General features: G+C 37.5%; 1 protein-coding gene across 1 annotated transcript in view; it reads right to left on the bottom strand.

Moving 5' to 3' along the window:
- Nucleotides 1-25,995, bottom strand: part of LOC149798548 (uncharacterized) — a 134,663-nt gene that overhangs the window by 68,150 nt on the left and 40,518 nt on the right. Inside the window, exons 3-4 of the mRNA XM_089957353.1 lie at nucleotides 10,932-11,106; nucleotides 3,059-3,221 (exon numbers count right to left, since the gene is read on the bottom strand). Of these exons, the coding sequence (XP_089813479.1) occupies nucleotides 3,059-3,221; nucleotides 10,932-11,106 (338 nt within the window). The remainder of the gene's footprint in view (nucleotides 1-3,058; nucleotides 3,222-10,931; nucleotides 11,107-25,995) is intronic.

Below are 25,995 nucleotides of genomic sequence, written 5' to 3'. Positions count from 1 at the left end.
TAAAAGAATAGGGAACTGAAGTTAAAATAAAATGATTTGTGACAGCATTTCCCCTCAATTACAATATGAATGGATGTCAAAATTTTAAATGGCTGACATGTACCTGAAACCATCCCTAGACCCCAAGGTCCAACTCGATGCTGGTTATCATAAAACCCATTATAATACTACGCATTCACATTCATGTGCACGATGCACCATTCTTTGATTCTGTGAATTGCTACAAATCACAAAATATACTACGTCAACAACTTTAAGTACCAAGTAACATGCAATTACAAAACCAAGTCAAATATCCTTCCCACAAAAAAACAAAACAAAAAAACATGTCAACAGGAATTTACTTTTTCTCAAAAATGGACCAAGATTAAAGCCTGATTTCCTATAATTTTCTTGCTGTCCAAAATTCCTGTCCACTTTTAAGGATATCTGAGATAATTATCAGCCCTCCAATGTAAGCCCTCCATACTGGGAGTCTCATTTCTCATGTCTAAGTAACTGTTCCCCTCTTGAATTTATTTTGGATATCCAAGACTGCATTTCCTCCATTCTTTACATTACTCTGTAAATAAATGCATTAGTGTTTTTCCTAAAAGTTTAATCTTCTCTTCTTCAAATTTCTACCAATGATTATAGACCATATGCTCTCTATTGGTGCCCAAGCTAATCAAATTCAGCAACATATTTCTGTTTGCCAATGAAATTGACAGTCATATCCATCTTTGGCAATGAACACATTCAATTAAGTTGACTCAGGATGCACTAGATTCAGGCTAAATTAACTAGATTCAGTCAGTCTAAAATCAACAGTAATGATCCTTCTTTTTTAACTTTCTCTGGTCACTTTTTTATATTTTACGGTGCTATGGTGGGAAATTTCTTGCACCAAAGGGGAAAAATAAGGGTTACTGGCACAAGAGCACAGCCTAGCATGAACCTAGAGGCCAAGGAGGACATAAGACCGCTCACATGACTTTTATAATTTAATACCATTTTAACAAAAGCAGGCTTATGTTGTATTTTAAGAACACGAACCTATATAAACTATCCCACTAACTTATACTTCGTCTATTTTACCCATTTCACTGCACTAAAAATATTCACATAGTCATAATTTAATGTGCTGATTTTACTTATAATTAAACTCGTTAAAGAATCCTGACGACATGAACCTGTTTACTTTCATCAAAAACATTTGGAAGATATAAGCCATTATGTGGTAGCCAGCTCAGGCAGTCAGATGCGATATTTTATGTAAAAACCTGCTCAGCCAATAAGAAGCAAGATCATATCATTAGTATCTGTAGATCTCACTTATAATATAGCCTGTATGACACCATCATGATACAAATTTATTTACCAAGTTTGAGCAAATTCCAGGTGAAATTCAGTCTCCAGGTGAAATAAAGTCTCCAGGTGTGGTAACATGCTCAGCCAATCAGACACTAGATTACTTCATAAATGTGCGTTGAATTTTCATAATCCAAACTGTCCAACATCTTTACGATATTTAACTACTTTAAAAAAATTTATTAAAAAATCTGACTGAAAACACAATCCTATGTAAACTCTGCCATATACTATGTCCATTTTACTACACTAAAATATAGCTCAGTGTAGCACTGAAAGCTCAACGATTGTGGTGCAATTTTCAAATTAATATGAGTGGATCTCATAAAAGTAACTTTTTGAGACTGATAATAAAAAGGCCGTTTTCCAAATCTGATCGAAAACCTATCAAAAATAGCAATTTAGAGTGATTAAGTCTGATCAAAACTGGGTCTGAAATAAGATCCCTCTAGTGGTAAGATGCTCAGTCAATTTGATGCAATATCATCTCATAAATACGAGTCTCTAAAGTGGAAACAAGTGAAAAAATGAAACAACTCAATAATATGCAGGTGATAAGACGTCTCATTCGCGATACAACATCTTTGCTTTTTAACTTATTAACCAAGTTCTGAAATGTCTCTCTAGAGAGATGAAACTCAACCAATCAAATGCAATAAAATCTCATAAATATGCATTAATCGTGCTTAAAATAAACCTCAGTGGACATGTTCAGGACACAGGCCTATTTACCAAATTTGATCAAATTTGGATCAGAAATTATCTTTAGAGAGATAAGTTCAACCAATCAAGTATCTGACTGGAACTTGTACTGGATCTTGATGACATAAACTTGTATTTCAAGTCTGATATAAACTGGACCAGATAAAATGTGGTCTAAGCCAATCAGATGTGTGATCTTCCCATTAGTATGCAAGGATCTGGACCAGATAAAATGTGGTCTAAGCCAATCAGATGTGTGATCTCATCAGTATGCAAGGATGTGGACCAGATAAAATGTGGTCTAAGCCAATCAGATGTGTGATCTTCTCATCAGTATGCAAGGATGTGGACCAGATAAAATGTGGTCTTAGCCAATCAGATGCAAGATGATGTAATTAAAATGTACAGATCATGATGGTTGTCCAACTCATCTAAGATCCTTACAATACAAGCCCATTCTCCAAGTTTTATCAAAATCATATCAGAAATATAACTTCCTGCCTGGTAATGAACAACTATTGATGAAAGTGTAATGCACAATCGGACAAATGGCCCTTATAATAAAAGCTTGCCTGGCCTTATGGTGTAGAGAGCTAAACCAGGTCTATAATGTTTTCTTAACACTACTTCTGAGTTAGAAATATGGGAAACATAAGCATACTCGGCAGTGTGGGATAGGGAAATTTGACTTCTGGTTGAGAATTTAATGGCTTGTAGTTTGGGTAGTTTATGGCACAGCAACACTGTTAAGGTTAAATCATGCCAAGGCAAGTAGACTTCAGTGCCTTGCCCAAGGGTTTACCATGGTAACCAAATCAGCAGGATCAAGCATATCCCCTTTTGGTTATGAAACCAATGCCTAAACCACCAAGGCACTGTAGCTTCTTTAATGGCAGGTTCTTGGAAGTCTCTACAAATCCTCCTCCCAGCATGTCATGTCATTATCCCACACTACTGCATATTATTAATTCCAAGATTCTAGCATGCTTTCTGCTGCAATCCTCACCATCAAAGCTGCCCTTTGTGATAGCAAAGCTGAGGAGTGACTCGTACGTTTTTTGGGATGGCTTGAAAACAAATACTCCAGAGTTAAAACAGTCCGGCCAACCAGCATCGGGGGCTGCTGACAATTCCTCACGATCAAACAACTCATCAATATTTTGTATTACCTGCAAAATGTAAAATATGGTTACTCTTTGTTCACAACTCTAAATGAATTTCGAAGATAATCAGTTTGTGATAAACACTAACAGTGAATGATACTGCAGCATGCCATTATATCTTAACCTGAAAAATGTACAAGTCTCCAGAAAGAACTGATACTCTACTGGCCAAAAAGTATCAAAGATATGGCCACTTTTTTATAACTGCTGTGTGGAAACCAACTATAAAATTCTTAAGAAACTCCAACATATCAAATTTGATAAATATTTTCCTACATGTGGGATGTTTACCTTTACAGGTGTTGTCCTGTCATGGCCATTGACCCTGAACCTGATATCATAGTTAGAAAATCATTCAACTTGTCTGGGGCAAAATTAAGATATCTCCATGTACCAAGTTAATATCATTTAGAAAGAAGAAAAAAAAAACAGTTACTTAAGTGGCAGGATTCAAGGTCTTCATTGGATATATCCACAGAATGGACTTGATAAAGATCCATTCATAGTTGTTTGTACTATCATGCACACAAACCAGTACAACTAAAACCTAACATCCATGTCAATTCTGGTCCTAAAACTCCTTGACAAAAGTCTGGATTTGTTGTTGGTCAGATCTGTACCCTTTTATTCCAGAACCACTTAAATATGGCAGAAAGTTGTACTGAAAACCCATCAGCTCAGTACTATCTTCCAGAAGGATCAAGTAGACATCACAAGTAGTCTTTTTGTGAAAACCCCTGTCTGATATGACAATCCAATATGGAGAAGCATAAATAAGATTTTCAAAATGGCCAAAATAGTAGACGTATTGTATGTCTATTAGTATCATTTCCATCTGGGATAATCCAGACATTATATCAAGACTTTTGATGAAAAAATTCCATATCCATCCATTCAGGACTAGTAGCAACAACACAACAGAATTTTTAAAACAACCATCAACTGTATTAAATGTACGATAGCAACCTTATCATTTACAACAAACTACATATCATAAGATCCAAACATTCAGTTACAATAACAACATTTTCATAAGTCTTTTAATGAAAACCCCATATGGATATGACCTTGTATTCTAGAGGAGTTGCCATTTTCCTTTGGGGTGAAAAAGCCATGTTGATATGACCATGCATTAAAGAGAAGTATTAATTTCCCAGATGGACACCAAAACAGACATACCAGATGTCACAAAATAGCCCACGTCAATATAAATTTAGTTTCAAAAAATGTAGCAATAACAAGATTTTCAAGATGGCTCCTGTGGTGGCCATTTTGGATGCCTGAGTGGCAGCATTTTCATTAAGTACCAACTAGACCTTGGATAAATGTGTATGTAAAGTTTCATGGCAATCCTCAGAGTACGTTAGGTGCAGCAATAGTATACTTATGCTAATGTAAACACAATGGATAGAATGACTGACTGATGGCTGACAAGGCCATCCCATAAGTCACCCTGACCAATGGACAGAATGACTGACTGATGGCTGACTGGATGCATATTTTTTACAGGGTATCTTTGTGTATCTGAGATAGGATGGAGGTTTCAAAATTGTGATCCAGACAGCAGCAGAATGAAGATTTCAGGTAAGCAGAACTAATTTTAATTATTTAATACTCACCTGCCACTACTGTTAAGCTTACTACTTCTGTAATGGAAAAACCTTATCCATGCTAGATGCAGCATCCTTGTATTCTAGAAATTCATGCATCAACCCATTCTGACCAACTTCATTGGCACACCCTCATTCTTTTACAGTATGTTTGGCTAAAGAATGACATATGACTGGAGTAGGAGGACAGACAAAATTGGCAAGCAAGTATTACACAACTACAATTGGTTTTACTCCCTCAAACAATTATATTATCAATATGTTACCTGTCAATATTGTTAAGCTGAATTGCCAGACAGTTGTTGTTGTTGTTGTAGGGCTTAACGCCATTTTTCAGCACTAGATAGGCTATACATGGCGGCCAGTATTAATGGTGGAGGAAGAACCCGGAAAAACCCCGGAAAGAACCACCGACCCACGAGAAGCTACTGGCAAGCTTTCTCACATAACCACATTAGCCGAATCCGAGACTCGAACCGACGCAGACAGAGGTGAGATGGCAGTGATCCGTAACGGTCAGCGCTTTAGACCACTCGGCCACTCGGGGAATTGCCAGACAGAAGGGAGACTGATAAATTTTAATCGAGTACAAATCAAAATATTACTCACCTTTTAGCCCAGTCACTCACCTGCTTTTATAAGCAGCAGTCTATGTCACAATTTGTGCAGCAACAAATAAACCAAGAAAACAAATACGTTGGCTCTGGTTTGATAAGGACCGAAGATAATGTGAGAAGGTCATGTGCAACTGCCTTCATAAAATCTTCTAAAAATGATTGATTGAGATTGGTCCCAGAAGTAGAGATAGCCTTACCCTGATGGTCTTTAATCCTCAGGAATGAAAGGGCTCCATCAGTGAGATCAATAAGCTCTCTCGATGGTTTTAGCAAATTTGATCAAGAAATGATTGATGATGAAACATCAGCTGAACCCTTAATGACACTAAAAAAAAATGTAACTGAGACTGTGGACCTCTAACAGGGATGGAAGTATTGACGTAAGCAGGTTTTTTGCAAGGAAACCAGTCTGACATAACTGGGGAAATAGAATCACAATTAACTGTACCCATAACATTCCTCCTCTATCGATAAAACATGAAGTTTGCTTCTTCTCTGGTTTTTTAAATTTTCTAATGAAGTCTCACTCAGTTTTTAGTAAGTTTTTTTTTGGTCAATAGCAACAAAATAATGCGAGATTCAATCCAGTACCAACAAACTTAACACCAGGCTCTGAAGCTCAATCCAGCACCAATAAACATAACACCAGTCTCTGAAGCTCAATCAAGCACCAATAAGCATAACACCAGTCTCTGAAGCTCAATCCAGCACCAATAAACATAACACCAGTCTCTGAAGCTCAATCCAGCACCAATAAACATAACACCAGTCACTGAAGCTCAATCAAGCACCAATAAACATAACACCTGTCTCTGAAGCTCAATCCAGCACCAATAAACACAACACCAGTCTCTGATGCTCAATCCAGCACCAATAAACATAACACCAGTCTCTGAAACTCAATCCAGCACCAATAAACATATTGCCAGTCTCTGAAGCTCAATCCAGCACCAATAAACATAACAAGTCTCTGAAGCTCAATCCAGCAACAATAAACATAACACCAGTCTCTGAAGCTCAATCCAGCACCAATAAACATAACACCAGTCTCTGAAGCTCAATGAACTCACCTTTGGAGAATTTGAGAATGTCTGAAGGGCAGCCCTATGACCTTGATTGCAGGGACTGAACAGAATCTCTCCTCAAAAAAAAGACAGCAGAAAATCAGTTAATGCTGTAAAGAGAGGTGTAACATAGTTTAATATGCTTCCAAGTGCACCAATCACAAAACACCTTTGATGCAGAACATTCACAGCCTGGACAATGCACTTGGCAACAATACTCCAAATATTTGCTTGGCATACAGACCACATGAGATGAGCAAAGCATGAAGGTAGAGAACCTGAGGAAACACGTAATACCCAGAGTTGGTCAATGAAAAGGTCTAAAAGATCGCTGACCCATGACGTTGAGGTCAGAGGTAATGTCAAGGTTAATCTGAGATGTGAATGTCTGGATATGTGAAGTACCTGTGGAATAAACCTAAAATAATCAGGAGCACCTGTTGTCTGACCTATGCAAACACTGTTGTATTGTCTGTGGAGACCATCATGCAATGTCCCTTGACATGATCTATTCATCCTTTCAGTGGCGAAGAACATGGTTCAAACTGTTCCGTGATACTCTCGACTTACAAAAAAGGCCCTCCCCTCCATGAATCTGATGTGTCGGTGTAGAATCTTCTCTTAATTGCACCACTGCCTGAGGTGGTAATGAATGTCAACCCAAGAGTGATTCACTCCGACAGCGAATCATGATGGGGTTTCCAGACTGCCAACAGGAGAAATGGAAGAGTATGTAAATGAAATCTGCCTTTTTGATACCAGGTCCAATGCAGAACTCAAGGTTTCTAAAAGCAAGTGATAATGGTGAACTGACAAGAAAGTCTTGGCCAGTCAGGTCCTCAACAATTCCAAGGTTTTGTGTATCCTTTCTGGTGGATTATGAACCTGACAAAGAAAAGTAAGGACATTCATTCCTATGTACATGAAATCCTGAGAATCAGTGAGCTCTGATTTCTCTAGGTTGGGAAAAAGTACTAACCTAGTCTCTACAGACCAACATGATAAAAAATACTGTCTTGTGCAGCAATCCATCATGGAAGCACTGGATGAGAGATGAATCCCCAGATACCTCAAGCACACAGCTACTTTTCCCATAACACTGCTGAAGACCAAGGACACTGATGGTAGACTGAACAGCATGGCTCATGAATGAATACCTCCTGTCTGTTATCGAAAACCAAAGTATTTCTTACATGAAAGATGTAGAATACACATCCTGAAGATAGATTTATTTATTTATTTTCTTATTTATTTATTTATTTATTTATTTATCATGTGCAGTGTATGCCCAGTCATTTAACAGTCATCATCAGCAAGGTGCACAGCCTGCAGTCCCTTGTGGAACTTTGCCAGTGTACAGTTGTTCACAATGCATGACATGGTCTGTAGAGCTCCACAGCCACAGGAAGAGTAAGTGGCCTGGCCCCACTGGATAAGTTTGACTGCACAAAGACCCTCCTGTCTGGACACAGTTCAGCGTTGTCCTCAGATGTCATGGAAGGTTGAAGCTGGGAGGGCAGAGAGCTGGATCAGTGGCAAGGTAGTTGTTTACAAAAAATGTTGAAGACCACTCATCACTCCATGCTGAAATATCTGTCATACCCTCTGACAATAAACCCAACCAGACTGGATGTCTTGAGGCCAAGCCGACTGCTGACTGAATATTGATGAAAAGTGTACAGGTTTATTAGTATTAAGAAATGAAGCTGCAGTTTCCATCTTCAAGGTTTCCTTTCAATGAAATTGTTTCAGGGGTTAAGATCTATAATCAACCTCAGTTTCTTGCCTCTCTGGCAGCCAGTGATAACTTGATGTAAAATGTTTGAACCTTCTATACTGCACCTCTACCTTTACTTGATACATCTGACTGATGGAGAAGAATGGATGTCATTGAGAGAGGAGGGAGTTTTGTGAAATGCAGATCTAAACAATCTAATATGGAAGAGGATCCATCAATCTTCTGTGATGCTTAAGTAGGCCTCTGAAAATGGCCAAATGAGCGCCTACTTGTATTAAAGAGGGGTGCACCTATGGACACTTCCTCTCCAGCTTCTATGTCTTTAGTGCTATTAATGTTGATTCGGCTTGTAGGAGGGTTGGCTACTTTGCTTTGTAGTTGCACAGCCTTCTTTTAAAAATGATATGCCTCAACATTTGATCAGACTATGCTCAGTTATTGGTCTCCAATGATGGGCCATTAATTGATGCAGCAGACATGTTGGTGGTCCTTAAAAACCTAGAACACAATGGCGGGAATGACACCGTTGATTCGAGTCTTAAATCTCAGGTGTGCAGCCATATGAAGTGTCCAATGTGATATATTTGCAGAGGTGACAAAGATTTACCAACAATGGCAATGCATGTCTTGATGTCTTGCTACAGCCTCCAATAACTGTTGAGCAGATAATGGTTCTTCATTCAGAAGACTGAAGGAAATTATTGAGACCATTAGCATGTGATGATACAATCACAAAGAACCTCTGAAGCCTCTAATGATTTAACAAATAGGCAAGCAAACAGCTCCAACGAATCCCCCTCATGAAGCTGCAGCATACTAGGAGTGGAGGTTACAGGTCAGAAGGGGTCATGACCCGTAAAAAAGGAAGCTGATACTAAAGGTCTCAGAACATAAAAGGCGACTGACCACCCCTTATTTTGCCTCGCCATTTCTTGTCCTTTTCCATCCTTTGTGCAAGTTCTCTGATCATGGATGAGCGAGGAAGAATGAGTATGTCTGTACTATGCAATGATTCCCAAATGTCTATGCCTAGAAAGAACCTTTCTGTCACCTGAGCATGTTGGTTTAGGACATTATCAGTGGGAAGGAGATGGTACAATTCATTTACAGCCTTGTCAAATGAACATGTCTCATCCTCTTCAACCATGCAAGATGCATAGGACATGACAGCATAACATCAAAAGCTATAATAAGAAGGGATATAGAGTCCTAATTGATAAATGCTGCCATTTTGCTTAGAACAACTTTCTTATCAGTGATGATGCTGTTCCTACCTCTTTTTATTTGGGGGAGTGCAATCAATCCTCTAAGAAGGGTGGTACAGTAGATCTCTTGTGAAAGATACCCTCTTTTTCCCTCTTATTTGGGAAGATGCAGTTAATTCCCAGTCATGGTATGTACACTCTAAGCATCTAAAAGATTCATAATGAGAGGAAGAAGACAAATTTCTTTCCTCCTTTTATCATATCTGAATGTATTGTTGAAAAATGAGAACACATTGAACATCAATACTTTCATGTACATGTGGTACACAAAAACAAATGTGGTGTGTCAGTGTCCCATTGGGGTTTTCTTATGCCCATATTTATTCACACTTGTGATATCTGAAAGTCCAGTGCAAAACAACAACCACAAGTTAAAACAAGTAGCTTATTCACTACATGGCATACAAGAAGTATTGGCATACAAACTCGATCCAAACAGATACAAAGCAGCATAGAAATTACACGCAAAAGTGGTTATTAAATGATCCGTAAAGTGCTTAAATTGTACGTTGGAAACAGGCTTTCTTTTGTGCTGATATATGTAATTAGTGACTCATGTGGCCACATCATAAAAAAAATTATTACATAATTGGCAAACCACACTACAGTTACCTTGTTAATTTGTAGAAGGTGAATGTGTTGTCAACAACTTTCTTTTTACTGACTGTAACAACTGCGACTACAGCAGATGTTTTGCATCTGCAGATAGTACGATGTGAAGGATTTGGTCGTTGGTGCAATGTGAAGGATTTGGTCGTTGGTACAATGTGAAGGATTTGGTCATTGGCATAATGTGAAGGATTTGGTCGTTGGTACAATGGGAAGGATTTGGTCGTTGGTACAATGGCAAGGATTTGGTCATTGGTACAATGACAAGGATTTGGTCATTGGTACAATGGCAAGGATTTGGTCATTGGTCATCTCTGCTCCCACACTTGAACTATTTCTAGATAATTTTGGTCCATGAAGAAATTGTACTATTTCTTCCATTGTGAAGACAACACCATGATGCTTTTCAAATTTATGTGAATACATGGAATGGTAACAAAATGTTTAAAAACATGGCGTGGTGACCAACAAGAGTCCTGCAACTGATCAAATGGCCTGAAAAACAATCATCATGTAGTGATAATGTATCATTTTATAGGTTGTATATCATAAATCATATCAAAATAAAACTAAGTTGTGTCGATTCACCCCTAGATAACAGACCATACCATAATCTTTATGACCAGCAGACTATAAATACAATCAAGTTTGCATGAACTTTCATTAAACTAGGTCACTACTTTAATAAAACAAAAGTAATGTTAAATTTCATTTATGTCTTGGCCCAAGAATGACTATCTGCCAGACTAAGTTTTAATATGCAAGTTTAGAGTTGGAGTAACAAAACTATACTGAATCTCGGTTGCCACTGACCAATGTATCAGCATCAAGAAAGACCGCCTTGTCGAACTGCGTGAGACGCCAACAGTGCAGTTTTGTGAAGGTGACATTCAGGTCAGGCCGGCCCAGGAGCTGCAAGTTCATTGGGTCGTTACTGTCTAGAAGGTTCACTTCCTGTACCAGATCAAACACACGGGTCAGCTGATTTCTGTAAATGGAAATAATGTAATTTTAGACTGTGCATGTAATTGCATATTTTCTAAATTAATTGAGGTTTAAAAAAAAAAATTGTGGCTAACAAACATTCCTGACATTAACACCACTGTATAAAGTTTGAAGGTAAGCAAAAAGTCAATAAAATTGTATCCCGAGTAATTTTTTTAATTTGTATGTTTACTCCCAAACAATGAAAAACTGTACTCAAAAATATTTCTGAATTCAAATAGGAGCTGTGGAAACTCAGCTGGATGAGCATCGGACTGGTAATCACAGGGTTGTGAGTCCAATACCCACACAGACTAGCCTGGGCTGACTGCCTCTATGTCCTTTGCAAAGATGATCTAATTAGCTCCCTTTTTCTTGGCAATATATAACCAATAACACGTTAACATTCCATTAACTGATGTGAACTCCATCTGGAATTTTTGTGAATATTCTGATGGAACAGATCTCTACCATCTTTGTTAAAATGTTAAACATCTTCAGCATGTAGACCACTGTTACCTTCAAATTATCTCTCATTCACATCCACTTTGCAGGTTATTGTTGTTGTTATAGGGTTTAACACCATTTTTCAGCACGAGATAGGCGACACATGGCAGCCAGTATAAATGGTGGAGGGAGAACCTGGGAAAACCCCAGGAAGAACCACCGACCCACAAGAAGCTAATAGTAAGCTTTCACATACCCACACCGGCTGAGATCCACTTTACAGGTAACAGTGATGATATAAGCTTTCTCACATACCCACAATGGCTGAGCCCCACTTTACAGGTAACGGTGATGATTAAATTTTCAATTAACAGATGTACTATTTTTTGTGCAAGCTATAAATGTGACAATAACTTTGAGACCAATTTCACCTTCACCTGACCTCCTCCTTCTAAGTTTGACAATTCAGTTCAAGACATATTGTAATGTAAATACATCACTCCCTCACTACAATGCCCTTCAATATAATACAGTAACTGTATTAAGGGAATATAGTCATCATTCCCTCACTACAATGCCCTTCAATATAACACAGCAATTGTATAATGGGAGTATATTCATCATTCCCTCACTACAAGACCCTTCAATATAACACAGCAATTGTATAAAGGGAATATATTCATCACTCCCTCACTACAATGCCCTTCAATATAACACAGCAATTGTATAAAGGGAGTATATTCATCATTCCCTCACAACAAGGCCCTTCAATATAACACAGCAATTGTATAAAGTGAGTATATTCATGGCTCCCTCACTACAAGGCCCTTCAATATAACACAGTAACTGTATAAAGTGAGTATATTCATCATTCCCTCACTACAAGGCCCTTCAATATAACACAGTAACTGTATAAAGGGAGTATATTCATCATTCCCTCACTACAAGGCCCTTCAATATAACACAGTAACTGTATAAAGGGAGTATATTCATGGCTCCCATTAAGCAGTAGTAAAATTATATGAATCATTTACTTCAGTATAAGGGCAGTATGCTCTATGACTGCCATAGAAGGTGTTATAATGAGGGAGTACTGTATTTTAAGTATGCTGGTCCTTCACTATAAGGCACTACAGTATAACATGTGTAATGTGTATAGTAATGGATCCAGCTGTAGTGAGTAAATTAACTCACTATTCAGTTTATAATCTCCATTCTTTAATAGTGGATATTGTGATGCCACGTCTGCCCTTTTGACTATAACCATATTTCCATATAAACTGCTGTGCAGAAATTCACTAAACTTGGTACATAGTAACAAGTTTGCCCATGTGATAAACATCTGCAAGAGGGTATATAGTAACAAGTTTGCCCATGTGATAAACATCTGCAAGAGGATATAGTGTAACAAGTTTGCCCATGTGATAAACATCTGCAAAAGGGTATAAAGTAACAAGTTTGCCCATGTGGTATACATCTGCAAGAGGGTATATAGTAACAAGTTTGCCCATGTGGTAAACATCTGCAAAAGGGTATATAGTAACAAGTTTGCCAATGTGGTAAACATCTGCAAGAGGGTAAACAGTAACAAGTTTGCCCATGTGGTAAATATCTGTAAGAGGGTATATAGTAACAAGTTTGCCCATGTGGTATACATCTGCAAAAGGGTATATAGTAACAAGTTTGCCAAATGTGGTATACATCTGCAAGAGGGTATATAATAACAAGTTTGCCGATGTGGTAAACATCTGCAAGAGGGTATACAGTAACAAGTTTGCCGATGTGGTAAACATCTGCAAAACAAATATAGTAACAAGTTTGCCCATGTGGTATACATCTGCAAAAGGGTATATAGTAACAAGTTTGCCCATGTGGTATACATCTGCAAGAGGGTATATAGTAACAAGTTTGCCAAATGTGGTATACATCTGTAAGAGGGTATATAATAACAAGTTTGCCGATGTGGTAAACATCTGCGAGAGGGTATACAGTAACAAGTTTGCCCATGTGGTAAACATCTGCAAAAGGGTATATAGTAACAAGTTTGCCAATGTGGTAAACATCTGCAAGAGGGTAAACAGTAACAAGTTTGCCCATGTGGTAAACATCTGCAAGAGGGAATACAGTAACAAGTTTGCCCATGTGGTATACATCTGCAAAAGGGTATATAGTAACAAGTTTGCCAATGTGGTAAACATCTGCAAGAGGGTAAACAGTAACAAGTTTGCCCATGTGGTGAACGTCTGCAAAAGGGTATATAGTAACAAGTTTGCCGATGTGGTAAACATCTGCAAGAGGGTAAACAGTAACAAGTTTGCCCATGTGGTGAACATCTGCAAAAGGGTATATAGTAACAAGTTTGCCCATGTGGTAAACATCTGCAAAAGGGTATACAGTAACAAGTTTGACCATGTGGTGAACATCTGCAAGGGGGTATTCAGTAAAAAGCTTGTCCATGCAGTGAACATCTGCAAAAGAATAAATAATAACAAGTTTGCCCATGTGGTAAACATCTTCAAGAGGGTATAAAGTAACAAGTTAGCCCATGTGGTAAACATATGGAAGTGGGTAATAAGTAACAAGTTTGCCTATGAAGTGAACATCTGCAAGAGGGTACAGTGTAACAAGTTTGCCCATGTGGTAAACATCTGTAAGAGGGTATATAGTAACAAGTTTGCCCATGTGGTAAACATATGGAAGTGGGTAATAAGTAACAAGTTTGCCTATGAAGTGAACATCTGCAAGAGGGTACAGTGTAACAAGTTTGCCCATGTGGTAAACATCTGCAAGAGGGTATATAATAACAAGTTTGCCAAATGTGGTATACATCTGCAAGAGGGTATATAATAACAAGTTTGCCGATGTGGTAAACATCTGCAAGAGGGTATACAGTAACAAGTTTGCCCATGTGGTAAACATCTGCAAGAGGGAATACAGTAACAAGTTTGCCCATGTGGTATACATCTGCAAAAGGGTATATAGTAACAAGTTTGCCAATGTGGTAAACATCTGCAAGAGGGTAAACAGTAACAAGTTTGCCCATGTGGTGAACGTCTGCAAAAGGGTATATAGTAACAAGTTTGCCAATGTGGTAAACATCTGCAAGAGGGTAAACAGTAACAAGTTTGCCCATGTGGTGAACATCTGCAAAAGGGTATATAGTAACAAGTTTGCCCATGTGGTAAACATCTGCAAAAGGGTATACAGTAACAAGTTTGACCATGTGGTGAACATCTGCAAGGGGGTATTCAGTAAAAAGCTTGTCCATGCAGTGAACATCTGCAAAAGAATAAATAATAACAAGTTTGCCCATGTGGTAAACATCTTCAAGAGGGTATAAAGTAACAAGTTAGCCCATGTGGTAAACATATGGAAGTGGGTAATAAGTAACAAGTTTGCCTATGAAGTGAACATCTGCAAGAGGGTACAGTGTAACAAGTTTGCCCATGTGGTAAACATCTGTAAGAGGGTATATAGTAACAAGTTTGCCCATGTGGTAAACATGGAAGTGGGTAATAAGTAACAAGTTTGCCTATGAAGTGAACATCTGCAAGAGGGTACAGTGTAACAAGTTTGCCCATGTGGTAAACATCTGCAAGAGGGTATATAATAACAAGTTTGCCAAATGTGGTATACATCTGCAAGAGGGTATATAATAACAAGTTTGCCGATGTGGTAAACATCTGCAAGAGGGTATACAGTAACAAGTTTGCCCATGTGGTAAACATCTGCAAAACAGTATATAGTAACAAGTTTGCCCATGTGGTATACATCTGCAAAAGGGTATATAGTAACAAGTTTGCCCATGTGGTATACATCTGCAAGAGGGTATATAGTAACAAGTTTGCCAAATGTGGTATACACATCTGCGAGAGGGTATACAGTAACAAGTTTGCCCATGTGGTAAACATCTGCAAAAGGGTATATAGTAACAAGTTTGCCAATGTGGTAAACATCTGCAAGAGGGTAAACAGTAACAAGTTTGCCCATGTGGTAAACATCTGCAAGAGGGAATACAGTAACAAGTTTGCCCATGTGGTATACATCTGCAAAAGGGTATATAGTAACAAGTTTGCCAATGTGGTAAACATCTGCAAGAGGGTAAACAGTAACAAGTTTGCCGATGTGGTAAACATCTGCAAGAGGGTAACAGTAACAAGTTTGCCCATGTGATGAACATCTGCAAAAGGGTATATAGTAACAAGTTTGCCCATGTGGTAAACATCTGCAAAAGGGTATACAGTAACAAGTTTGACCATGTGGTGAACATTTGCAAGAGGGTATTCAGTAACAAGTTTGTCCATGCAGTGAACATCTGCAAAAGAATAAATAATAACAAGTTTGCCCATGTGGTAAACATCTTCAAGAGGGTATAAAGTAACAAGTTTGCCCATGTGGTATACATCTGCAAGAGGGTATATAGTAACAAGTTTGCCCATGTGGTAAACATCTGCAAAAGGGTACATAGTAACAAGTTTGCCCATGTGATAAACATCTGCAAGAGGGTATATAGTAACAAGTTTGCCCATGTGATATACATCTGCAAGAGGATATAGTGTAACAAGTTTGCCCATGTGATAAACATCTGCAAAAGGGTATAAAGTAACAAGTTTGCCCATGTGGTATACATCTGCAAGAGGGTATATAGTAACAAGTTTGCCCATGTGGTAAACATCTGCAAAAGGGTATATAGTAACAAGTTTGCCAATGTGGTAAACATCTGCAAGAGGGTAAACAGTAACAAGTTTGCCCATGTGGTAAATATCTGTAAGAGGGTATATAGTAACAAGTTTGCCCATGTGGTATACATCTGCAAAAGGGTATATAGTAACAAGTTTGCCAAATGTGGTATACATCTGCAAGAGGGTATATAATAACAAGTTTGCCGATGTGGTAAACATCTGCAAGAGGGTATACAGTAACAAGTTTGCCGATGTGGTAAACATCTGCAAAACAGTATATAGTAACAAGTTTGCCCATGTGGTATACATCTGCAAAAGGGTATATAGTAACAAGTTTGCCCATGTGGTATACATCTGCAAGAGGGTATATAGTAACAAGTTTGCCAAATGTGGTATACATCTGTAAGAGGGTATATAATAACAAGTTTGCCAATGTGGTAAACATCTGCAAGAGGGTAAACAGTAACAAGTTTGCCCATGTGGTGAACGTCTGCAAAAGGGTATATAGTAACAAGTTTGCCGATGTGGTAAACATCTGCAAGAGGGTAAACAGTAACAAGTTTGCCCATGTGGTGAACATCTGCAAAAGGGTATACAGTAACAAGTTTGCCCATGTGGTAAACATCTGCAAAAGGGTATACAGTAACAAGTTTGACCATGTGGTGAACATCTGCAAGGGGGTATTCAGTAAAAAGCTTGTCCATGCAGTGAACATCTGCAAAAGAATAAATAATAACAAGTTTGCCCATGTGGTAAACATCTTCAAGAGGGTATAAAGTAACAAGTTAGCCCATGTGGTAAACATATGGAAGTGGGTAATAAGTAACAAGTTTGCCTATGAAGTGAACATCTGCAAGAGGGTACAGTGTAACAAGTTTGCCCATGTGGTAAACATCTGTAAGAGGGTATATAGTAACAAGTTTGCCCATGTGGTAAACATATGGAAGTGGGTAATAAGTAACAAGTTTGCCTATGAAGTGAACATCTGCAAGAGGGTACAGTGTAACAAGTTTGCCCATGTGGTAAACATCTGCAAGAGGGTATATAATAACAAGTTTGCCAAATGTGGTATACATCTGCAAGAGGGTATATAATAACAAGTTTGCCGATGTGGTAAACATCTGCAAGAGGGTATACAGTAACAAGTTTGCCCATGTGGTAAACATCTGCAAGAGGGAATACAGTAACAAGTTTGCCCATGTGGTATACATCTGCAAAAGGGTATATAGTAACAAGTTTGCCAATGTGGTAAACATCTGCAAGAGGGTAAACAGTAACAAGTTTGCCCATGTGGTGAACGTCTGCAAAAGGGTATATAGTAACAAGTTTGCCAATGTGGTAAACATCTGCAAGAGGGTAAACAGTAACAAGTTTGCCCATGTGGTGAACATCTGCAAAAGGGTATATAGTAACAAGTTTGCCCATGTGGTAAACATCTGCAAAAGGGTATACAGTAACAAGTTTGACCATGTGGTGAACATCTGCAAGGGGGTATTCAGTAAAAAGCTTGTCCATGCAGTGAACATCTGCAAAAGAATAAATAATAACAAGTTTGCCCATGTGGTAAACATCTTCAAGAGGGTATAAAGTAACAAGTTAGCCCATGTGGTAAACATATGGAAGTGGGTAATAAGTAACAAGTTTGCCTATGAAGTGAACATCTGCAAGAGGGTACAGTGTAACAAGTTTGCCCATGTGGTAAACATCTGTAAGAGGGTATATAGTAACAAGTTTGCCCATGTGGTAAACATGGAAGTGGGTAATAAGTAACAAGTTTGCCTATGAAGTGAACATCTGCAAGAGGGTACAGTGTAACAAGTTTGCCCATGTGGTAAACATCTGCAAGAGGGTATATAATAACAAGTTTGCCAAATGTGGTATACATCTGCAAGAGGGTATATAATAACAAGTTTGCCGATGTGGTAAACATCTGCAAGAGGGTATACAGTAACAAGTTTGCCCATGTGGTATACATCTGCAAAAGGGTATATAGTAACAAGTTTGCCAATGTGGTAAACATCTGCAAGAGGGTAAACAGTAACAAGTTTGCCCATGTGGTAAACATCTGCAAAACAGTATATAGTAACAAGTTTGCCCATGTGGTATACATCTGCAAAAGGGTATATAGTAACAAGTTTGCCCATGTGGTATACATCTGCAAGAGGGTATATAGTAACAAGTTTGCCAAATGTGGTATACACATCTGCGAGAGGGTATACAGTAACAAGTTTGCCCATGTGGTAAACATCTGCAAAAGGGTATATAGTAACAAGTTTGCCAATGTGGTAAACATCTGCAAGAGGGTAAACAGTAACAAGTTTGCCCATGTGGTAAACATCTGCAAGAGGGAATACAGTAACAAGTTTGCCCATGTGGTATACATCTGCAAAAGGGTATATAGTAACAAGTTTGCCAATGTGGTAAACATCTGCAAGAGGGTAAACAGTAACAAGTTTGCCGATGTGGTAAACATCTGCAAGAGGGTAACAGTAACAAGTTTGCCCATGTGATGAACATCTGCAAAAGGGTATATAGTAACAAGTTTGCCCATGTGGTAAACATCTGCAAAAGGGTATACAGTAACAAGTTTGACCATGTGGTGAACATTTGCAAGAGGGTATTCAGTAACAAGTTTGTCCATGCAGTGAACATCTGCAAAAGAATAAATAATAACAAGTTTGCCCATGTGGTAAACATCTTCAAGAGGGTATAAAGTAACAAGTTTGCCCATGTGGTAAACATATGGAAGTGGGTAATAAGTAACAAGTTTGCCTATGAAGTGAACATCTGCAAGAGGGTACAGTGTAACAAGTTTGCCCATGTGGTAAACATCTGTAAGAGGGTATATAGTAACAAGTTTGCCCATGTGGTAAACATCTGCAAGAGGGTATATAGTAACAAGTTTCCTATGTCGTAAATATCTACATGAACCAACTTTTTCATGGCCTATAAAAACAAACTAAACAAATTCCAGTTACAGTGATATTGTTCAATATTTTTGCCAAATTGTGTACATGCATTTGTAGGAAAACAAAATATATCACACATAATGGGTTATGACTACTGGGTCATTGTATCTAGGGGGTGGGTGGGTTGAATGGAGAGAAATTGTAATAAAAAGCATGGGATTCTACCATAGCAAAGCAAGTAAATCATGTACATTGCTCTAACCATTCCTCAACTTTAGTTCTCCTTGGGTTAATACCCATGATCAGATAGCCATAAATGTGCCTGTAATGTACCCCAATATTACAAGGCCACCTCAAATGTAACACTAGACACATTTTTGGCTCCAATGAACATTGTTGTGCTTAGTATGAAACCACAAACAGAGCGAGGAAGAAAAACCTGTATTAAGAACTGTATTAAAATATTTGTAAAGAAAGCATACCAAGATACTGGCAGACAGTTGACACTTGTAACTAGCAGTATTTGTTACCATGTTATCGTTTTTGATGCAGTAATTTTGTATGTGTACATAAATAGCAAATTTACTGTGCAGAAACTGTCTAAACAATCAGATCATACTAGATTAATGCCAGTAATGTATGCACATGGAGGCATTTAATGAATATGAAACCACTGAGTCAAATAACATCACATTGTATTTGATCAAGACAGTATTGTCACTGCATAGAGATAATTGTTGTTGTTGTAGGGTTTAATGCCATTTTTCAGCACACGAGAGGCTATAAATGGCGGCCAGTTCGTTTCTGAAGTTGATCAATCCTGTCAAGCTCAGATTTAGCACTGGTTCCCCATACATTTGAACAATAATCCATTGTTGGAAGATTACATGTCTTGTAGCATAGAATTCAAATATCCATAAGTAAATATTTCTTGATTCTGATGAGTAGGGCAATTTTGGATGACATTGTTTTACAAAGCTTATCAATATGGTCATTCCATAATAAATTATTATCTATTGTCACATCTACAAGCTTTTCATGTTTGACATTTTCTAATGGATGATTATTTATTGCAAGAGATAGTTCTGGGTTCCTTGACCTGTGTAGCTTTTGTGATGTCCCCAAAATCATTCATTTTGTTTTACCTTCATTAATTACCATCCTATTTTGTTGTGCCCAGTTTTGGACTCTAATAAGGTCCAAGTTTAATCTCATTTGGATAACTTCAGTATCAGAACTAGATGTATACAAGGTTGCATTGCTTGCAAACAAATCTGTATTTGTGGATTCATTATTTAATGGTAGATCATTGATATAGATAAGGAAGAGGAGAAAGCCCAAAACTCAGAGCCTTGAGGGACCCCTGAATGAATAGTGCGAGTTTGAGAGCTAATATTGTCAATGCTTACTTGTTGAGACCTTTGATTTAGGTATGATCTAAACCAGTTTAAAGAAGGATTGTCGAACCTGTAACAGTTCAACTTTTGCAGCAGAATTTCACGACCAACAAGATCAAAGGCTTTATTGAAGACAAGGAAAACATTCGCAGTTATATGTCCATTATCCATTTCCTTCAGCCAAAGATCAATTAATTTGGTAAGTTCTGTTTGGCACAAGTGGTACTTTCTAAATCCTGATTGTGCTTTATGAAATAGAGAATATGTTTTAAAAAATGTACAGACCTGAATCGCTACATGCTTTTCAAATAATTTTGACAATACAGTCTGCAATTCCCTGGATCCTCCTTTTCTCCTTTCTTAAAGACAGGTGTAACCTTTGCACATTTTAGTGTTTCTGGAAAATTACCACTCATTATACTCAAGCTTATGATATGCAGTAATTACTTTGTTATTACTGGTGCAGCAATTTTAAGATATCGTGGATCAATACCATCCAATCCAGAGGATTTATTAATATTCACCCTAATTAGTATATAAAAAACATCAACTTCACTAACATTAGCTATTGAAAAATAATTATCATCAGGAATGTTAGCTTTTATAAATGATAGAACAGCATCAAGTTCAATTGGGCTGTTAGTCTGGTTCTGAATACTGTTACTGGAGATGCTTATGAAGAAATTGTTGAACTTTTCCACAATGCCTTGTACAGATGTTGCTATATAATCATTTTGCTTAAGTCTAGGGGGAAGACAACTGTTCCTGGGTGGGTTCAGCTCTTTTAGATGCTTCCACAATGTTTTGGTAATCTTACTTTCATCAATAATAATATCCCACTGATATCTAAAAATATATCTGGGAAGAATACACCATAAATATCTGCTGTAAAACAACTGACAATCATAAGGTATGAATTAATCAAGTTTTAAAGACATTAAAGTATCCATTTTGAAGCAAATTAAAAACAAATATGGTAAACATACTAGAGTATAGATGTAAGTTATACCTATCCATCACAGGTAAATAACTAAATTACATCGAGTGAAAATGCAAGTTATACTGCAGACTGAATTAGCAAATGGTCAAACTTATTCTCTATGAAATGATGATACACCTGTCCTGATGAATTTGCTGCTTCAGTAGATAAATTAAGGTCTATTTAAGTTGGGTACTGATTATTCATCTATCATGGGGGGGGGTAATTTTTTAAATACAAATTATCAGCCCCCAAATGGCTAAAGAATATACTCTTGCCTTACTTTGTAAAAAAAACATAAGAATTCATTCGATATTACTTGAAGAAAAAACATTCTTGCCCAAAAAGAACAAAATAATCATGACTGACGAAAAGCAAAACGTATACAAAATAAGAGATATCAAGTATACAGGTCATGAAAATTATTTTCATTTTTTCAACAGTGTGTTTATCTAAGGTTTTATATAAAAATCGTTTGAATTAAATTAGGTGGTTTGGATTGGGTCAGATAGTAAAGACTTGTAGTAACAGATGCTGCCTTAATGTATAGGTCCTCTGATACAGTATGTAGATTGTTTCAACTTTATAATGCAAGAAGTAATAGACTGCACTATTATCTCAGGAAAAAGTTGAAACCGTTTCTGTCTCTACCCTGATCTGTGTGCTCTTCAGTCTAGTTCATCTTTATCCCTACTACAGGGCTGCCAGCTGTGCACATGTTGTAAAATGATAAAACAGTAAAGGCTTGATACATGTACATGCCCTATATCTGGAATTTATTTTGAAAGCAAGGACTAACCTGTCCAGAATAACTATGAGGCTAGCAAATGCGAACAGCTATATTTTGCTGATAATGCATAAAACAAGGCCACCATTCTTATCCTCAAACCTAGAACCTGAAAACATGATATCTTAATTTTTTCAGTCAAACACATTCATTTATGTGTATGCCTTTGTAACATATGCCACTGCCAACATGATACCAATCTATGCATTTATGCATTCATCTACTGATGTACATATTTATCAATCAATCAATCATCTATGCATCTAAATCAGTTTATTCTGTTATACAAGAAAAAACATTTTCTCTCTCTGTCTGTCTGCCTCTTTCTCTCTCTCTCTCTCACACACACACACACACACATTTCAGCAGCATTCCATTGTACTGTGTAAGCTCCCTGTTATTTTATTTTTGTGATACAAGGAAAAACATTTTTCTCTGCCTGTCTGTCTGTCTCATTTTCACACACACACACACATACCACATTTCAGCAGCATTCCACTGTACTGTGCAAAGCTCCCTCACAGTTAAGGTTGCTGATGTTGGTGTTGAGTAGATTCACAGCAATGGACTGGAGCCAGGTTCTGCTAACATCAACATGTTTATATTCAGGTGTCTGATTAGAGGTACATGTATCTTCTCAACAAAGCAAACAGTAACAACCAAGGCCAACATATATATATTAGAACATTTTAAATGTCACAACCACCTGAACATGAAACAATGCCTTTTCAATGTGATTAATCCATGTGCATGGCACAAACTGAAATCAGAAACAAATGTGAATTGTTTTCCAAGAGTCACAGATTCAATACATTCCAGGACAGCTCATTAGTTACTTGCCTTGATGGTCTCTCCTTGGAAAAATGTACTTGGCTCCCATCCTCGGTATGATATGGCCAATAATGTGTTAAAACCATCAATAAAACCAACATAACAAAAATAAAAGGTACACATTTTGATATGCAAAGTACAATGTTTTTATTATTAAGTCTGGAAATAAACATTTTCCTAATAATTCAGATTACCTGATAGGGCAATTTACCAGTTTACCTTGAATTTTGACTGCACAATTGCTACATGCCGCCTAGAAACTTCAGCAAAACAAATTAGGTGCAATAAGGAACGTAAATACTAATTGCTATAATTGTTAATGTTCTAAGGATTCCATAAACTGCATTAGTGATAACAAGATTAAAGCATGAATCGAACTTACTCTTCTATATCCAACTGAGTTGAATCTGTCCTAGTACTTAAATTTCATACACCAGAATATAATCAACGATTATACGTTTTTTGGGGGGGTCTAAATGCCATTTTTCAGTATATGGTGGCCAGTATGTTTGGTTGAAGAAGACGCTCAGATTGAAGCACAGACCCACAGGCGCTACCATCAAGTCTTCTAACATACCCATACTGACCAAGCCAAGACCCAAACTCATGCTGAGAGAGATGGGATGTAAGTGACCTGTAAAGGCTAACATTTTTTACCATTTGGTCACCCATGGCCCCAAAAGATGACATAACTCACCTCTACTTTCTCCAGTAGCCATTGTAAACACTATAATGCAGAAAATAAAATCAGACTTGTAACGGTCATTTAAGCCCCTTCCAAGTATTTTTTTGGGCTATGTTTTATAGTTACAGCTGAACATTTTTGATAAATTTAAAATGTAAAAAATCTTAAGTATTAATTGGCACTAATAGCCAGTACTGAATTGACATATATAACTGTGAACCAACCACCTATCCACCTAACTCGCATGATCACATAAAAGACAGAAGAATTTTTTTTAAAGTTTCAAGACTGGAACAAGTTTTATGACTGGAACATAAACAGCGCCCTGGAAATAAACTTTGATCGCAAAGAAGAAAAATTACTGAACATGAAATATAGGTCATGGAGACAGTTTTGGCAAAAACATTAAGTTTAAACAGCAAAGGATGAACTATATATATATATATCATGAATACAACAGCTTTTTTTGTAAAGGTGTGGAGGTAACATGTACACATCATAATCAATTTCACAATTCTAGCATGAACAGCGAGTGCCTGTCAAATGATCATCAAACTCAAAATTTAATCCAAGTCAGCGAATTGTAAAATATGGCTCATATTGACCAACTACTGAAATGATTGAGTAGCACTCATGAAGACGCATCCCCAAGTTTCACAATTCTATATAGGACAGTATGCAATGACCATTAGACCCCGCCCCCATCATGAGCTAAATTCAATAACTTGACCTATGCCAGTAAAATGGTAAACCTATGTTAGTATTTGGACCAGGCATCATACCACTGATACTGCAGATGATGTACACAGTCACCTAGTTTAATGTTTACTAAAATCAAAACTAAATCCAAGTCAGTGAAATGGGAAACATGGATCAAAGTGGCCTTCTTTTAAGTTAAGGGTGTAGTGCTCATCAAGATGCACCATCTTGCAATGTTTCACGATTCCAGTTAAAGCCATATAAAGTTGATAAAACACCAATTTGCTAAATGAGCTACATGCAAAAACTCTACCAAAGCTGGTAGTACTTCCAGATGAATACAATCAACTAGCTTGATGATTCCAGCCTTAGAAAGAGTGCTGAAGACTGAAACCAAGCCAGCAAATCATGAAATATCAGTGCATGTTTGTGTGTGCTTTGGATTTTTAACATAGCTTTGTTGTTGTTGTTGTTATAGGGTTTAACGTCATTTTTCAGCACAAGATAGGCTATACATGGCAGCCAGTATTAATGGTGGAGGAAGAACTCGGGAAAACCTCAGAAAGAACCACCGACCCACGAGAAGCTACCGCCAAGCTTTCTCACATATCCACATTGGCCGAGCCCGAGACTTGAACCCACGCAGACAGAGGTGAAATGGCAGTGATCCGTGACGGAGAGCGCTTTAGACCACTCGGCCACCAACATAGCTTTAACAATTTTAGCCATAACAGTAAGATGTCTGCAGTGTGTCAGTGTCAATTTAGCACTGGGGCAACATGACAAAAACATCTAGCATCATGTCCCATGATCCTGACAAGAGGTTGACCAGTCCTAACAATAACCTCTTAATCCTGAGTGCCAAGGGAGGTAGCTGCTTGTACAATTTTTAAAAATATTTGGTATGACTCAGTCGGGGTTTGAAAGCACAACCTCCTGCATCTGAAATATAAGTCATGGTGACCTACTTCTCTGAGGGTGTAGTACTCATCAAGATACATCTCATCAGATTTCATGAAATTAAGTATACATGTAACGGTTTTTTTTATAAAATATGGCTTGCCCAGGGCAAACTGACTGAAAAATTTAACTTGCCTTTTGTAAATCTGAGCTTGCCCCAAATGTAATATCCCAATACGAGTTGAAATTTTTTTTAAAAAAAAATGTATGGTATGTTTTAAGGAAACTGCATTATATTTGTTTCAAGTTTTGTTTTCGTTTTTTCTTTGTTGGCACCATAAACACATAAGCCAATATCGGTTATTCTTCTTTGAAACGGGTACATTTGAGATAGAAACTTCAAGTTTACTTTATTTGCCTATACAAATAGCAGATATATTTCATCAACTACATAAACAGTAATGGATGTAACACTTTTGTACCAATTTATTGATACTCAAAACTGAAGGATTTTTCCATATACTTAGCAATTATCATTTAGTCACCTTGAAACCAGAGCACTAAGTATGTAACAGTC

This window comes from Sinohyriopsis cumingii, chromosome 5 (assembly GCF_028554795.1).
Source record: "Sinohyriopsis cumingii isolate HCF-2022 chromosome 5, ASM2855479v2, whole genome shotgun sequence".
Taxonomy (NCBI): Eukaryota; Metazoa; Mollusca; class Bivalvia; order Unionida; family Unionidae; genus Sinohyriopsis; species Sinohyriopsis cumingii.
The sequence above is the reverse complement of the archived record's forward strand: the minus strand, read 5'-3'. Positions and strand labels throughout refer to the sequence as shown.